Below are 18,422 nucleotides of genomic sequence, written 5' to 3'. Positions count from 1 at the left end.
ACAAGAACAAATATCTCGTACAGGGTATAAATAATGGGAAAAAGTAATTATATTTCTTAAATATATACCCTGTACCAGAAATCTTTACTCAAATAGAAAATTCTCATTATTCCTGCTGTGGGTGTTGCATGTCTTCCTTGAAATGCGTTAATATATTGTATCAGTAGCTTGTGATGCTTAATAGATTTGTACTGGTCACTTTGTACACATTATCTTCCTGTAGACACAATATTTTATCAATATTAAAAAATTTTAACAGTATAACTTAAGAGATGTTGTTTCAGCCCACTTCCATCGTCTGCTAACCTCTGATAGATTAGTATGTTAAATGTTCAAATTTGCCTGAAAGTTTCCTATCAAATGCTTTCGTAGTTTTAAACTACGAAACGATTGTCTTCGCAATGTTTCTGCCGAAGGTCTATGAACACGACTTGGAATGACTGTTGTGTGTTTTTCGGGAAAGCTAGCTGCCTGGTATATTTTGCATGTCTGATTAGCTTTGGAAATGTATTGCAAATGATATAAAAAAGACGTCCAGTTCCTAAGCGTTGATAATTTTCCATTCCGAATAAGTTTAGTTGATTTTGAAATATTGAAGTGGTGATTGGTTGACTGTTCAGGCGACATGCGTATTAATTCTTGCTCGTTATATCATCAAAATTTATTTTTATCAAGTAGTCATGCCAGTAACTAGCCGGTGTCGACGCTGCGAATTGTCCATCTTGTGAACGCAGTGGGATTATCTAATCTAAGGACGCTTTCCAAGAAATGAGCTTTTTCTTCTACTATTTGTTCCTAACCGAAACATGTTTCATTGAAAGTAATGCCTCGGATAACTACGTGGAGCATTTTAATTTTAGTCAAAATGAAATGTTTTGCTTGAAGTTGTTTTCCTTGTAGCATCTTCCCAAAGAACTGGTTTTGGCTTAAGTCAACCAGTCGGATATCTCGAAAACGAAATTTCGCGAAAATGTTCCTTTCGACTCGCTGTGGAGGGTAGTAATTAATAGACGATTAAAACTCGGACATTACCCTCGATTATTTATGAGTTTTGTTTAATTTAAAAAAACTGTTTTACTAGCCCTCTCGATGGCTTAGAATATGCTTTTTCTAGGATGAAGGTAAAGACGACTCAGAAGAATCCTGTACCAAGACTCGGAAGAGTTGTCTACACTGAATGTAAACAGGCATGAAATGCAGTTGGCCAAAAGCTCAGAAGAATCTGTTTTTAACTTTTAAATTCAAAAGAAAATGTTGTATACTTTTTACTATTGTCAGTAAATCGAATTCTGTTCTAATAAAAGTATTTTTATACCTACTGTTTTAGCATTTTAATCTTTATGGAGGGAAAAATGTTTTGGTACTTTCGTATTATACCTTCGACCGTGAATGTCCGTTAGCACTGAACTGTGAAAGAGTAGATCCCCCAAATGTTGTGCTAGTCGTACCCTCGAAATTCTGAATGAACTGATGCTTAAAAGTGTTCGACTCTCATTCTTTTTGCTGTTCGTTTAAAAACTAATTTCTTCTATTTTGTTACGCCTTCCGATATAACCGGAACCGCTCTGTTTAGAAGCGCTACGAGTACCAACCTATTACTGTTACGTCGACCGTATTCAGCTGACATCTGACAAACTCTTTTTTTTAATAGGTGGTGCAATCTCCTAACTTTGACAATGATCGACTGCGTGTTACTCTGTAGAAGGCACGTTTCAAATTTTTAATAACTTCTTTCAAAATGTAAGGGCAAATACACCAATAATAACTAATTTATATCTTTGTTAATAAAACAAAAGCTTATCGTGAATCATTCAAACGAAAGCACAGATGTGAGTTGTGAAATTACATTTATTCATAATTAGCACTGAAACGCAACAACTTCACAGCGACGGGTGTAAGTATCTACATTTTCTTTTGTGTTGATGATGGGTATTGAAATTCGGTCCTGCGACAGGATACGAAAACTGAAAATAGAAATATAAACTCTAAGAACGTGCTTGAATATATAAATGAATATGTACGCAATCACAATTACTCCAATGTACCTTTAGTATGGAACTAGACACAAAGTTCACGAATGTGTACTTTCTGGAGGAAGTAAAACCTGTATTTTGCCGCAATTCAACTAGCTGCTTAAAGTGTTAAAGGAAGCTGATGTGCCTCAAACTTGTGAAACTTTTCTGTCCCCTTAATTCAGGGCAGAAATATTAAATTTTATCCAGAAATGCGCCAAAATAGTCAAATCTCAATAGTATAGTGGTATTCTGTCAGTATGCTTGCTGGTGTACTAAATCACCTTCTTCAGAAGATTCAGAAAGGAATTTTATTTGGTTTGGTTTCTGTGATTACGGCAAAGCCTTGAGGTTTATCTAAGGAGAAGGATGCCTTCATGGAGGACTTTCTAAGGAAAACTGGCGCATATACACATTACAGATGGGGGGAAACCACAAAAACGCCCATGCAGCCAGCCCGCTCGCGGGATTCGAACCTCGGGCCAGTGTTCAGCGACTTAACCGCTCGGCCGGTGGTAGCCTAAAAAGGAATTAGGAGATCAGTTAATTGATGTCCGTGTTCACATTCTAGAAGTCACTAGTAAATAGTTTTGGATTTGAGCCATATTTTTCTGCTTTATCAGTGTTTCATTTACATCCTTATATTTCCACTGAACTTCTCTTCACAGTGTGCTGGGAAGATCCAGAGTTGTACTACTGTATTTTACTCCTGTTGTATTTCTTTCCTTATCTCAAGCTATCAAATGGAACTCACCTGCGGTCAAACGGATAACACCGCTAATCACTGGTTAGTCTGCCAATCTGCTTGGGAACTGGTACTTCCCATGCAGATTCCATACGAAAACTGTCCCAGTATGTGTAGCGTGAATACGAGTTAGATTTTATTAGAAAGTCCTCCGCGAAGGCTCACCTGACGTCTGGCAGATAACTCGTCTACCTAATCCTTACAAAGAGCTTTCCGAAAGCATTTGACCCTTTGGCAGACAGCTATAAACTCTTTGCCATAATCTAACAAATCCAAAATCTCCGATGTCTCAACTTGAAATGCGTCGTGTAAAATCTACCATTGTCACCGATTAAATATTGTACGGCTCCGGAACTTTTTTCCGGTTAAATTAATAGTTTTTTCACTTCAACATTTCCACCGTACGGAAGGATTTCACACGATCGCTTTGGTTTCGTAAAGCGGGGAAACTTGTATTGAAATTGCCAGTTTGCTGGTTTATCGTGAAAAGTAAATTCATTCAACAATCTTCGGTTGTGTTGTAATTTAGTCTTCTATCACACGTTTTCCTTGAATGATTACTTCCTGCAAACAGTGGCTAAATTTATTATTCAGTTGCATCACTCGTGGGTTGCGTATTTGTCAATCGCGAGTGTTTTCCTTCCTTTAAAAATTACAAATTTTCCTTAAAAATATGCTGCGTCATTCGGTGTAGCGAATATGTTAAAACCAGTATGTTTAGATATACGTCCCATAACGTCATGTTTTAATTAATCTTATTTATCAGGGGAAAAATACTTGGTATGTTTATTTTCAGTGAAAATATGGAGCACATTTAATCTTGGACTTGCCAATCTTTTCTATGTAATTCATTCAAAAATATCAGCAAATAGTGTTATGTACCTGTTCTGAATTTTTTCGCCGGGTATTTTTCCTTTTAAAATTTACCGTACTTTCGGATCTTTATCGACTTGTTCCCTTGTGGTTGGTTGCTGAAAGTTAAGATCGTCAAACACCGGTAGTGCGACTCGGGCTCAGATCAAGCCGAACAAGCTGGCTATAGGGCAAAATTAAAACTCAAGTATGTATCGTGAGCCATTTGCCTTTAGAAAAACTCCATGAATGCACTTCTGTCCTTGGATAGATTTCCTACTGCATTTTGCTGCTTCTTGCATCCACCAACCCCACCAGTGGCAGAGTGATTGAGTGCGGGTAGTTGGCCCCGGGTTGGAATATAGGCAAACGGACTGACTGCATTGTTGGTTCTTACTATGTGTAATGTGTGAATGAGCCAATTCCTCTCAAACTGTTCCACAAAAGTATCCCTTCCCGAGCGGTAAAGTCGCTGAACACTGGTAGTTCGGTCCGAGGTTCGAATCCCGCGAACGGGCTGGCTGCATGGGCGTTTTCGTGGTTTTCCCCATTTGTAACGTGTATACGAGCCAGTTTCCCTTAGAAAGTCCTCCACGAAGGCATCCCTCCCCTTAGGCAGATAGCCCTCGATGCTTTGCCATAATCAGACGCGCACACCCCATGTGTAACGTGTATACGAGCCAGTTTTCCTTAGAAAGTCCTCCACGAAGTCTCATCCCTTCCTTTAGGCAGATAGTCCTCGTGTGCTTTGTCATAATTAAATACACCGCACCCTTAGGTAGACCTCGAGTGCTCAGCCATATATAGATAATCTAAGATATCCGGAACTATAAATTACTTCGAAATGGAAGTCTCTTTTCTGTAGAATTAGGGAACTCTATTCAAGAACTTTAATTATGTGTCATTTCACTCATGACAACGCCTAGCTGGCTGTATGAGCTATTTTGGAATTTCCTCGTATGTAAAGTAAATACATTCTCCTTTCTCATAGACTTCGCAAAATCATGATTATGTACAGAACGAGAAGTAATTTTGTTCAGTTTGTAATTAAGGATCTCCATGTACATCATTGTTCTAGTTTTTCCTTAGTGCTTCTGTTCGTTACATCTTTGAATAATTTCTTTAAAATATTTATTTATGTATGATATAAGTATTTCTTAAATTTACGAAGCTTAGCTTTGGAAACTATGTCCGTTAGCGTTTGAAATGTAGTCGCTATTCTTGTTTCTGATCTAGATTTCCATCTTGGGACCACCCAACGATCTTTAGCCTGCAATCCCTGGTTCTCTTCTGTCAGCTCCAAGACATTTAGGAGACCACACATTGCGCGTCTTTGATTTAAATTTCGCTTAGCATCTTGTTCTTTCCTCCTCTTCTAAAAGAATTTCCACCTCCACCCTCGAGAGAGATTAGATTGCGAACAGGAAAGTTTCTTTTCCATTCCATTTTCTGTGGAATTGTATTTTGTTCTTTAGTTTAATTGTATAAACAAGGCAGTGTTTTCTTTTCCAAGTTTTTTTTACTTTTCTAGGTGGTGTGGAGTATACGTGTATATATTAAAAACTTCAGAAATGCGCACAGTGGGGATCTGCTCTGCGAAATAGTCGTAAAAATGGACATGGTCGGAATTCGTTCAACATTTCATATGTAATAATTAATGAACTTTAATCCCTTCTTTTTTTAGTTATTGCGTTGCATTCTCTATTGTGAAATGCTGAGACGATTGTCTTCGTTCTCCGGGTTTACCTGCTTGATTCATAATGAAATTAATATATGCAATTTGAAATTCACTTGCCATTTTTTCAAAGATTTTTTCTGTGGGAAAATTTGCTCATAGCAAAGTTTTATTCATAGTAGACTCCACTGCTTGTGTGTTGTCTGTAAAAACTTGAGGGTGTATTGAAAATACCGAGGTATCTTTTCCGTGATAGGCACGCGTCAAACAATTTTGGTACATATAACCAGCTTCCGGCACGAAAGCACATTTTTTGTCATCAGCTCATTCCGACTGCGGTCAAAGGTAAAATTTCTTTAAACTAAAAAAAGACTGGCACTGCCTAAACACTTTTATTGACATTTACTTTGTAAACAATTGTATAAGAAAACATTTAATGATAGCCCTAGGCCACTTTGGCGCATATGTCTTTCTACAGAAAAAACTCTTCGGCGCCCGTTACCCTATAAATCTTAGATTATAATTCGCATGCTTTTTTATCTCTTTAATCAATACTTTGATTTGACAAGTGAATTTAAAGACGGCATGTTCGACGGCAGAAGCTTTGATAGGCTTCTTATTTAAGTATCGGAATTTCCCTCTCGTCTGAGGTTAACTATGTAACTCTAAAACAGGTATCCCTGTTATAAACACGGTTTCCTACAACAGTTTAGCTCTCATACAATAAAGAAATTGCGGAAACTCTCGTATAACACAGCAGCAGGGTTTCATTATAAGACTGTAATGAACATGTATACGGCACTTTATGTACAACCATCTTATTTGCTGCTAATACGTAGTTACTAAAATCCTAAAGTCATAGTTTTTATTTATTTTAAAGTCAGTAATTTAAGTTAAAGGAAATTGGTGTTGGTTGCCTAGTAGAAGCTTCCATTAAGCGTCACAATTTTGGTTTTAGCTAAAAATCTCGATGACTTCTTTTCATAGTTTTTTATTTTATTTTGTATTTGGACTTTTAAACAGTGTTGATCAGAAAGCAATTCTCCGAAGCTAATTTCTGTTATATAAGTTACTGTTATCTCTCTACGAAGATTTGATTCTTAATTTCGCTCGCTCAGTAACCCAGTTTAAGCATTATGATAAATCAAGTAGTGCGACAGTCTATGCCAGCCTTAAATGGATGACAGATGCACATGTGCAAGGTAAACATTCTTCTGTAGTTCATTTCAGAGCCTAATAAAATCATTTCATCAAAGCTAATCTTTATGAAACGTAAGTTTTGCAAGTAACTGTTGGCCTTCAGGTGTCGTGCGTAGAAAGAAGTAACTCGAACCACCTGTTTCAGATGTTTTCTTTTAATGCAAATACCCAGCGAATATTGAGAAATATCTTATTTTGTTATTCGTGTATACTTTCCTGGACTCTGATTTCTTGATAATCTGCTTGAAAAGGAACTTAATTTTTAGCCGTTTAAGTACTTTCTGTGAGCTTTTTCCGTTTATAAATCTTCTGAATCATCAGTAACAAAGAATATTTTTAAGTTCCGATTACGGACGGTTTCAAATAAAAATATTAATTTTTTTAAGATGGCAGTTGTTCCATGTTCACCGAACGTACGGTTGGTTAAGAACTAAATTCCTGCGAAGAGTTCTGGTTTGGGTTTTCATTTTAAAACTAAATTTAATGCAGTCAAACATTAGAGACTTGCTTTTTTTTTTTTTTTTTTTTTTTTTTTTTTTTTTTTTTGTAAAAGTCAAAAAAGTAACCACGAAATTAAAAATAAGATTATCTCAAGTTCATAAAAAAATTGTTCATATGCTTAAACGAGACCTTTTTGCACAAAAAATGTGCTGAACGTTATGTTTGTTCTCTTCACGATAGTGGCTTAACAGCTTCTTGACCCGCCAGCGGCCGTCCTGAAAATCTCTGAATTCTGTACTTCGATCCGAGTTCAGATCCTTACGTATGGGCAGACTGCACATGGGAGCATTAATGATTTTCCTCACGTATAACGTCAACATGAGGCATTTTCCGTTGAAGTCTTTTCTGAAGACATGCCTGCCCTTGGACAGTGGCCCACCAGAGGCCGAGCGGTAAAGTCGCTAAATAGTGGTAGTTCGGTCCTAGTGAATCCCGACAAATAGGTTGGCTGCATGGGCGTTTTCGTAGTTCCCCGTGCTTGACGTATATACGACGAGCCAGTTCTTAGATTTTTTACAAAGGCATCCAACTAGCAGATAGCCCTGAAGTGCTGCTTTGCCATAATTAAATGAACAAAACTAACCCTTTACGCAAATAGCCCTCAAGTGCTTTGCCATTATCTGAATCATGGAGATAGGAAAGGGAGGAGGGGCCATTCCCCGCTAGAAGTAAGCACTGCTTTGAAGCTTGGGTCACCAGACGGGGTGTTCTTTGTTTACATTCAGAAGGTCGCTTGACAAGATTGATAGTATTTCGACACACGACAGTTCCATAGAAATCGAAAAAGGGACACTCTCGCATGAAAGAAACATTCATAGTGTGATGGATAATAGCAATTTGTATAGTTTACTGACACTTACGCAAAAATCACATCTTGGTTATTTTTCGATAACTAACAACAGCGATTTTGATTATGAATTTGTTTTATAAAATTCTAAGCTGTTGCACTACAAAAATATAGATTTTAAGAAAATTGCTAAAAGAGATCTGCCAAAATTTATTTTCTAGAAGATTTGAAAAGTTTGAAACTTGATTTGATATTTTAATGTAAATATAAAATTATGTATGTTAAAATATTTGTAATTAGGCACATAGGTCAGATTAAGTTTTTATTAAATAGAGTAACACATGCAAGGGCTATCTGCCTAAAGAGAGATGCCATCGTGGAGGAATTTTGAAGAAAAACTGACCTTTGAGTGGGTATTAAAAATAATACTTGTTTTCATTCAAATTATATTCTTATATATTTTTTATGTAAAATTTTCGGGTGTATGCTAAATTAGTGTAAATTACTTTAGACGAAAAATATAGTGAATGCATAGAAATTAAAGATTTGCACATGCCCGAAATGAAAAATAGGAAATATGTATGGGTATTTATGCATGTGCTTGCAAAAAGCATGTATCTGCCTTTGACAAAATACTTAAATATTCATTAAATTATTTATAAATGTATTGAAATGAAGAATTTATTCACTTATAAACAACTGTGAAAGTACTGTGAAAAAATCTAATGATTAAATGTATCTAGATTATAATGATTATAAATGTTATCTAAATATATAATAACCTTAATATTGAATTGTAAACATAAACTGAAATCCTGTTGACAAATACGTTATAAAACTATTTAAGCAAGAATTGTTCGTATTGGAAAGCAATCTGTTAAAAGGTATTGTAAAGCAAATGCTATTAGATGCGCACTTAAGAACGTAATAAAGAGCTTTGCAAATAAGTTAATAAATAAGCTTTGCAAATAAGTCAAATTTGTTTTGCTTCTAACTCTTCCTTTGCCTGATTTTGCATTATCCTTAATTTATGGACATGAGTGTACTTGGGTTAATTAAAAATAAAATTACCATCAAATGCTGCAATCCTCGTCAAAATTAATAAATATACACACAGATATGCCAATAAGTTAGCTTTCCCTTGATTTGGAACCACACATTTGTGTAAAATTATGTACAGTTTTACGAAATGTGTGGAACAGAAGAGGGACACATTTGCGAATTTGGCGGAAGTACCATGTGCAGTCAAGATGATGTGACCATGTGAACGTGCTACATCATCAAGACAGCTTATTAAGAATTTGAAAATAGGGTAATCGACGGAGGTGAAAACATTTGTATATCCTGCCAAAGGAGGTCCGATCATGAATGGTCCTCTTATTGATTCCAGATTGTTAAAGGTTTCCCACGCAAGTCTTTTTTTATCGGAAATTTGAGTTTTATGCTGGCTTCTTAACGTACGCAGGTCATTAAATTATTTATAAATGTATTTGAAATGAAGAATTTATTCACTTATAAATAACTGTGAAAGTACTGTGAAGAAATCTAATTATTAAATGTATCTAATTTATAATGATTATAAATGTTATCTAAATATATAATAACCTTAATATTGGATTGTAAACATAAATTGAAATCCTGTTGACAAATACGTTATAAAACTATTTAAGCAAGAATTGTTCGTATTGGAAAGCAATCTGTTAAAAGGCATTATAAAGCAAAAGCTATGATATGCGCACTTAAGAACGTAATAAAGAGTTTTGGAATATGAATTGTTGAAATGAAGGGTTAAAAAAAAAAAAAAATCTGATAAGTATAATTAAAAGAATTATTCCACTTACATTTTATAATAACTCAGTTACAAGTTTTAAATAATACTTTAAAAAAAAATTTTTTATTCCCTTTCAGAAATGTTCAGAGAAAGTCAAGTACTATTTAATACCTATTTAATAATAATTCTCTAATTTAAAATGAACCGAATAGAGCATTAATTATAAATTGACTTACATTTTTCGATTTAAAAGAAGCCAAAAAATCATGTCATATTTAAGAAAGTATTTTAGGAAGAAGCTGTATAAATAGAAAAGAAATAATGCATAATTTTAATATTAATACAATAAACTTTGATCTTAAGGTAATTCGATTTTATTCGGTTAAGGTACATAAATTAATTTTTTTTTCTAATGTAATTAACGAAAACTTGTGGAAAATATTTCATTCAAATTAAAACATTCTGAGAAAACTGTCCTGTGAAAAGTATAGCATTTAATTCCGTTCAGAATGAAATGTTGTTTAAAAATATGTTGTTTTCACATACTTAGGACTCTGAAGTGTTGTAGAAAAAGAAAATATATACATTTATATGTATATTTACGACGTAATGACAAAATATTTACACCCGAACGCATCAAATCCCATAGAACTCAATGGTAAATGACCCAATGTTTTGGTCACCACGTAGGGATCGCCGGTGCTTCAGAGCAGGGTACGGAGAAACTTGTTTAGGGCTACTCCATCTTACTTCCTACCTCCATGATCTGAATACGGGGGGGGGAGCAAGAGCGATGCGTAGTGCGGGGAGAAAGTTATGCCAAATACGCATGACGTTATGTGGGTGACAGCGTTAGTTCTTGGCATTTGTTTACTTTCGTTGCATCAAGAGTTTGATTTGATTTGTTAATTTGCTATTATACGTAGGCGGAAGTGGCAAATTGTGCTATAGCGTTGTGTCAGAATTATACACGTTAATAAGTTTCTTGGCGGAAAACACTCTTTACAACCAGATAAAATAACTATTTTTTCAATGAATTTATGTAGTTTTCATACATAACTGTGATGTAATTTTACATTTATTTTTCGTTTTACTGCTATTTTACATTTAAATTGAAAATTTTCTCATTTTAAATTATTTTTTATCATAATCTTCATTTTGTGTATTAGACTTGCATCGTAGTGAGATATTTAAACTCAGTGTCATGTTTACTAATACTGAATACCTGAATGATTAGTTAATAAATTCGCGTATCCAACTTCATTCACATGTTTTGGTTACTTTCTTTACATCCGAAACGTAATTCTATGTATTGAAGCAGCGTCTGGGTTAAGCTTTGCGAACTAAGTAAAATGATACATGCCTCACCGTGAGGAAAGAACAATTTCTCGTCCACACAATGATGCAAACATCGAATGAGTGAGTGACATATTTCCTTCAGTGTTATTTAACTGATGCATACAGGTATGTGTGATATAATTTAATTAATATAACTAAGTGAACTTGCACATGCTTGACCCTGAAGGAAAATAAATCTGTGTATTGTGCTGGAATACAAATAGCGAAAGATTAAGTAAGATAATGTCTTCAGTGTTATTTAACTGCTGCATATGTTTTAATTTTGATTCCATATAATTTCTTCTTAATTATAAGAGAGACAAATAATTGAATACTGAGCACTATTTTGAGTATAACAAAAGAATTTTAAGAAACAACCTGATATAAATACATTATTAATTAAAAATATTTAATTTGAATACAGGCTGAATTGAAATTAAAATATAGGGCAAGTTTATTAGTTTTATTATTGTGCATTTATGTGTAAGAAATGTATTTTAATTATTCCATTTTTAATGTATGGAGGGAAAAACAGGGCGTGAAAATCGAAGATTATTTATAGCAAATAAACACGCTAGGATAAATATTATATGCAGCGCTTAAATTTCGCCGGTACTTCTTAATTTTTAAGATAAATTACAATTCTAGCCGGAGGGCAGCGGAGCCCTAGATAAGAAGGATCTTGTAGAGTCATTAGGTTAATTGGAAGCAGAAAAGATGAAAAAATTGCAACCGCCTTCGCCGGGAATCGAACCACGGACCTCTGAAATACCGGCTCAGTGTGCAGAACCATTACACCACGAAGGCACGCTAGGGAAAGCTCCGGTACTTCTTTTTATAAAACTGAACCACAATTTCAAGGGAAAAAATTTAGAATTCCTAACATTTCATTTCAACAATAAAATTTTATTAATCGCTTATTAAATTTTAATTTTTCTCTTTACATTTTATTTAATTTTAATTATTTAATTGCTTTAATCTTTAATTATTTCAATAAATAATATTTATCTAATAATTAACAATTAAATTATAATTAATTTTTGATTAAACAGCAATTTAAAAACAGTAATTAGCTATTAAATTGATAATTAAATATTTAATTTTAAAATTATTAACGAGTTTAATAGTCGTATTTATTTGCTCCTGTTCCTCTTTGCTGACGGTCTTCCATAGGGCTCCGACATTTCTAATTTTAGAAATTAAACCCTGGTTTGTTTTAGATAATACTGAAAATATATACACTTCTGCTGAAATTTGAAGTGAATCAGTATAAGTGACTTTAAAAGAATGTGATAAGTCTATTTAAAAGTATAAGGATGTGATATTAAGAAATTTGTAGAATTTTAGGGTAATTAAATCTGAATTTATTGATTTGAATTTTATATATATATTTTTGCTTATGTAATTTTAAATGAAAATCACAATCGTATATTTCTGATGAAATGTCAAAATTCATTTGTATCAAAAAAATGCATGAGCAATGAAAATAAATTGGAAAATACTTTATTATCTTATTACCATGGTTTTAGCAGTTATGCCTTCATGTATTCTATTAAAAAAGATTTACTTAATGCAGACAATACAGCACAAATATATTGGAAAATACCTCGTTTTACAACATTTGTCCCTTAATTAACCTAAATATCGTTTTTCATTTTCTAATGCTTTCCTTTAAGGAAAGGATGTAATGTTTATAATTATTTTGAGCATTCGTACGAATTCTGTGCATAAAATAAACATTCGCTTTAATAAAATGCTTAATCAGAAAGTATATACCCGGTATTTCCAGTATTTTATAATTCCCACATATAAAAAGATCATTTTGCTTTAGTTTACATTTTTCCCATTACCAAAATCATGTAGCATACGCGCCAACCCATATGTCTTGTCACCCGGGTGACGTCACTACCAGCAACCAATGGCACGCTTTTCTTGTTCCTGGCCGAACCTTTAATATTAAAGAACCTTGATCTGAATAATCCTATATTTCAGGATAAGATTTCACCAGGGAAGCTCTGCTACAATTTGACGGAACGTTCAGCACATTTTTTTGTGCAAAGTAGTCTCGTTTAAGCGCATGAACAATTATTTTTTATGAACTTGAGATAATCTTATTTTTAATTTCGTGGTTACTTTTTTATTTATTTATCCTTTTAAACTGTGTTCACAAAAAAAGCAAGTCTCGCTGCATTAAATTTAGTTTTGAAATGAGATTTATAATTGTATCGCAATTTGCAGATTAAAGGTATGCACAAGTCTTCATTTATATTGCATATCCACAAATCTAGTCTGCAGTATGTAAGTAAATAATTGTAATATAGCCATTTTGGGTTTCATTTTCAGTGATTTTTTACAGTTTTGTCGATAGAACCTTTTCCAAGTGAAGTTTTCACGGAAATACATTTTAAAAATGTTTCCGTGAAGCATTATTAATACGAACACGATGTTATCTAAAATCAGGTCTATTTGAATTTTATTTTCAGTACAGGAGTATTGGGGTATGAAAAGAAAGTTCGGAAAATCGTTGTTCATGTAAAATTTGTTTACGCTGCTTTGTATAAAACAGATTGCGTTGTCATTAGCAGCAAAATAATATACACATGCCCAACTCAGTTTCTTACAGGTTTTCCGGATGATTTCTCATTCAATGCTTTCTCTCGTTTCTTCACGCTCTGGCGGATAAAGTATCCCAAGTGCCTCGCTGTCCCCTCCTCTTTCGCACACCCTGAATTCCATTCCATCATGTAAAAAAAAACCTGCTTCAGTTATGTGAGAAACTTGCTGCTCGAGAAAGAAAAGCACAGGTTTGTGACTCTTCTAAAATGGCTAACCCGAGCGTTTTATTACCTGGTTGGTTAAGTTCTATTCATTCATCCATTTACTGACGTCGTTTCTAGACCATCTAATTCTGCTTCCTTATTTATTGCTTCGTAATTATGGTGATGTCCCATCACTTAAGAAACGACGTTACCCTTTTTCTGAGCAATCACTTCAGTTTTAGTTGTCAGTTGCCTGGAAAAGTATTTGCATTTGTAAAATCACCTGTTTGGAATAAATATATCGCCATGCGTCATTAGTAAGCAACTAAGTAGTTTTTATCTGTGATTCCGCGAGTGGATGCTGTGTGCATCCAGATGACGTCTTACAGAAGATTGATTACTTGACTGCGGCATATTTATGCAGTTTCAGAGAACTTTTGACAGGCACAAGCAAATGTTTCTGAATATTACGTGTTTGGGGAAAAAGCTGTATCCTTGGGGGGTTTGTTTACTGTCCAAGGTTAAATAAGAAAGCTGATGCGATTTCTAGGTCATTGTCATGGTCCGAAGAAGAATGTGGAAGGTAAACTTTGATACGGCGGGAATGCCTTTTTGGGAAGTAGGGTTACTGAAGGAAAGGCAGGTGCGGGAATCAACAGGAGATGATAGCTTTGAGGATAAAAACTGGTTTATAAGAATGTGATATGACTTGCATAAGCGGTGCAGATTAGAAGTTTAAAGCATTTCACCGGTTTTCTTTTCTTTTTTTTTTTTTTTTTAAGGAACAAATAAGTTTTACGAGTGGATGGGGATTTTCTTTTCTTAGTTTTGTAAATAACAGGAATACATATTCGTAACCTTAATCAACTTGAATCGTAATATGAATGTTCTGAAAACATCCACTTGCTTTCAACTGTAAAATATTTAAACTGTTTAATCATTTAAGTGCGTAATACTGTTGTTCGGTGGTTTCTGTCGACAAATGGGCTGGCTGCGTAGGCTTTCCCAAACGACGCTTGAAAAAAAATTCTCATTTCAAGATTTGTTGATTGGGTAGAGTTCCCGTTGCCTTTCGTTTCAATGTTCAACGTTAAATCCGAAAAAAACGTGATCGGACTCATGTAATTGTGAAATGATTTCAGTGACCTCCTGCGCTTTAAAAGTAATATTCTGGACTCATGAAAATTGTGATATTGCTAACACAGTATTAATAGAATGCTCATTATTTTAATTCTTTACAGATGGATGATTTATCGTCGAGGAGAATGAGCTATACTGAAAGACAGATTGTTTTTATGACAGAGTGCCGAGGCCCACCAGCGGCCCAGCGGTAAAGTTGCTGAACACTGGTAGTTCGGTCCGAGGTTCGAATCCCGCGAACGGCCCTAGTGTGCTTTGCCGTAATTAAATAAACCAATGTCAGAGTGCCGAACTGTTACTGTATATTTAAATTGTAGTTATTGCCTTTTCCAAGTGAAGTGTTCTCTGCCCTCCTTTGAAAAATGCCCTATTTTCTGATTTTTCTTGTTTTACCTACAATTTCGCAATTTTATTTTTGAAATTTAAATCCGATTTGTATTTTGAATGGCTAATAAGCAGATTTAATGTGGTTTGAAAACCAGTCTGGTACGCAATACAATTTTAAGCTATGATATGCTTGGATTTCTTTTTGTTAAATATCAGGTAAATAAAGAGAATTCTCATACTATATGGAAGAAAAGCTAAGTGGCGTAATTTGTAATATTCTCATCCTTAACACCTGCAGTAGAAAAGAGCCTGAAATGCCATGATTATTGTTGCCATGCCTAGGAAGTATGAAATGGGGAAAATCTAAAAAGGGACTGACTTCACGGAAGCATGATAATATGCCTTATGCGTAAGAACTACAAGCCAGTTTCCTTTAAAAAGTTTACCTCTAAAGTATTTCTCCTTTTAGGTGAATTCTCGCGTGCTGTGATGTAATCAACTTTAAAATTCGATCTTAAAAAGTACTTTTGTATATACAGGTTTCTCCACTTTTATGAGCATTTTTCAACCTTTCATAAATTAGAATGGTATAAAATCAGAAAGCGGTTTTTCTTAACATTTAGTCGCCTGTGCTGGTATTGAAATTAATTGCAATTGAGGGCTCTGTCAAAAATGTCATTTTTCATGGACCGACTGCATTACTTTCAATACGGCTGTCGAGAAAGTGTAATTTTGCATTACTTAGTGATAAGGGAAGAACGGGTTTAGATCGTAATTTTTAAGTATGTTGAGTGGTCTGCTTTTTGTTATCATTGAAACTAACTATTCATGTAACAGAAGTTTTTGCAAAGGAAAAAAGTCTGTAATCAGATGAAATATTTTTGGTTTCGGAAGAACTCGTGATTACTCAAGTTATCATAATGAACTAAAACCAAGCATTAGCTTCTCGACGGGTTATCAAACTGGCGTCTGTGCGCACACAGTTATTGGGAACCGATATCAAGCTATGTTACAGAAAGTTCATTTTAAACAGGATATAAGCTATCAACTTATATATTGGTGGAATGAAATGTATCCGTATGGCAAGTGATTCAGCTGAGTCATCAGAATAGCTGTACTTGAGTTTAGGAATCCATTAAATTAGTGAAACGTACTGTAAATGCTTTATGTAACTGGATTTGTTTAATGCTTTGGCTGAAGGAATTGTGTTGAATTAGAAGTTTTCTTTACGCTATCCGTAACGTAATTAAATGTTAATGTAATACTTCACCCTATTTTTAAAGGGGCAAATAATTTGTTACCGTAGGGCTATTATCTTCCGTAAGAAATTTTAACAATTTTAAACCTAGTGTTGCTATTAGAGTATTCATGATTGTTTTGAATACTTCGAATATCTCTGCATATTTCATTTTTGGAAAATGCTTTCAGCTTTATTTGACCCTCCCCCTCCCCTGCAGGGGCTAAACACTCCTTTCAACCTTCCATGTTAAATGATTCTAATAGTAGCCTCTTTTTACGAAGGCATTCCTCCCCCTTAGGCATGAAACCCCTGTGTTTTCTCAAATTCAATTAACTTGACCATTGCTAAAAGCGGTCGTCGCGGTTACTAGTCAAAACGCTTGATTAAGCGCTAGTTTTGTGATTTTTGTCAATTAACTGTCGCTAAAAACGTATGTGGTGGCAGCTTGAACAAGAAGTATCCGTATGAGATGAAACCATTGGTCATTTTAGCCGTCCAATCACCGAGAACGTTCTCAAGGGTGCGACCGGTATCAACTTGTGTGAAAAATGAGTATAGACAACTACAGGAAAGGAAGAAGTTAGCGGCACACCGGGATCACTAAATTGTCTCACACTAATAGTTCTTACCTCATTAACTCAGCTGTTCGATCCCAGTTTTGATGAACCACTTCGAAGGTCCCCTGATGTGCCTGCCATTAGCCTCTCGACAAGACTTTCGGCTGGGCAGTATTTTTAAGTGCCCCATACTTACAAACCATATATGCCTTCTCCTGGATTTAAACCACAGATACGGCAGCAAAAATAGCCAAACCACTGTATCGCAACGAACAACTACAGATATTTGTACTTTCTTCGTAATTACAATCTTGACGTAACGGCGCCGCAGCCGCCTTCACAAAGCACCGTATCGAACAGGGCGGTCCCCCTCCGGCCGAAAGCAAACTTGTTTGGAATTTTAAACATTTTCACTGTGAATACTACAAAAAGAAAAGTTAAACATAGTTCAGTCAGATTTGATATTCAAAATTATCAAACATTAGTCAAGAGTACGAGAAGAGCTAGTATTGTTTTCTGTCGTTTAAAAGTAAATGTGTTTAATTTACAAGTACTCCAACACTTTGAACTATCAATCTGTTTTTGTGCTCCTATAAATGTAACAAGTATAACACCACGCGGAGAATTCTATTTTGGACCTTTTTAAAGTTCAAACAATTGTAGCTAATCCATCCCCTTTACGAAAATTATGAATTCCAAGCGAGCGATGTTTGCAATATTAGTTGACGGAAGTGCGAGCTGAAGTCTGTTTGTATGAAGGTAGGTGATTAAAGTAATTGCGTACGGTGTGAACATTTTACTTAACCTTGTTTTGGTGCTGCTTTCAAGTTGAATACAGGTGCAAGCTCTTTTTTAAATAACCGCTTCCCCACCCTGTATGACGACCTAACGTGAGCGTAGGCGTCTCCTCCATTCAGCTTCCTCTCAACACTGCATGGAAAGTCATTGAGTAAGCGACGCGAACCCTTTTCGAGAAGTCGAACCCGGTTGCCCTTTTCGGCGGTATCGCCCCAAGCTGGCGCCATCACGTTGGGTGGTAAGTAACATCGCCAAGTATGTTTTACTATTTATTCAGTTCTCACATAAATTCGACACGTATGTAACCGAGTCCATATCTAATTAAATTTTGGATGTCTGTTCTAATTTAAATTCTTGTTGCCCACTTGAATAGACATCAGAGCTTTTAAAATGCTTGAAACTTAGACCTGCTGAAAATTTAAGCTGTGAGTTCATGTTTGAGTTTGGACATTAGTTGTAGAGGCTGATTATACTCAAGTGATCACACTCCGAGTGGAAGTTACGTTAAGTTATTCTCTACGTACGTGTGTGTCATGTGTTTTGGTTGTCTGTTAGGCAGTTATTAAAAACTAAGCAATGTAATGAGTTTATTAAACATAAGATGGTTTCTACTGCCAATCCTTTGTTTTATCGCTGTGAAAGTTGTCTTTTGAAAACCTACAGCGCTGTGTCGGTTATTTTTTAAATGTTTAATCCACGTTCCAAATTAGTGTACAGCAA

At 34.9% G+C, this 18,422-nt stretch overlaps 1 protein-coding gene across 3 annotated transcripts in view; it reads left to right on the top strand.

Moving 5' to 3' along the window:
- The window catches only part of LOC118185593 (bcl-2-like protein 1), a 52,443-nt gene that overhangs the window by 12,026 nt on the left and 21,995 nt on the right, over nucleotides 1-18,422 (top strand). The window contains exon 3 of one of the 3 annotated variants that reach the window (XM_035355483.2): nucleotides 1,115-1,319. The exons of the other annotated variants lie outside the window; for them this stretch is intronic. Within the exon in view, the coding sequence (XP_035211374.1) occupies nucleotides 1,115-1,119 (5 nt within the window). The 3' untranslated portion in view covers nucleotides 1,120-1,319. Of the gene's footprint in view, nucleotides 1-1,114; nucleotides 1,320-18,422 lie in introns of those variants that run through there. 3 annotated transcript variants of the gene reach the window in all.

The sequence above is a fragment of the Stegodyphus dumicola genome, chromosome 1 (assembly GCF_044657685.1).
Source record: "Stegodyphus dumicola isolate Sdum_Otavi_A_Nest chromosome 1, ASM4465768v1".
Taxonomy (NCBI): domain Eukaryota; kingdom Metazoa; phylum Arthropoda; class Arachnida; order Araneae; family Eresidae; genus Stegodyphus; species Stegodyphus dumicola.
This window is presented reverse-complemented; position numbering and strand designations above follow the sequence as displayed.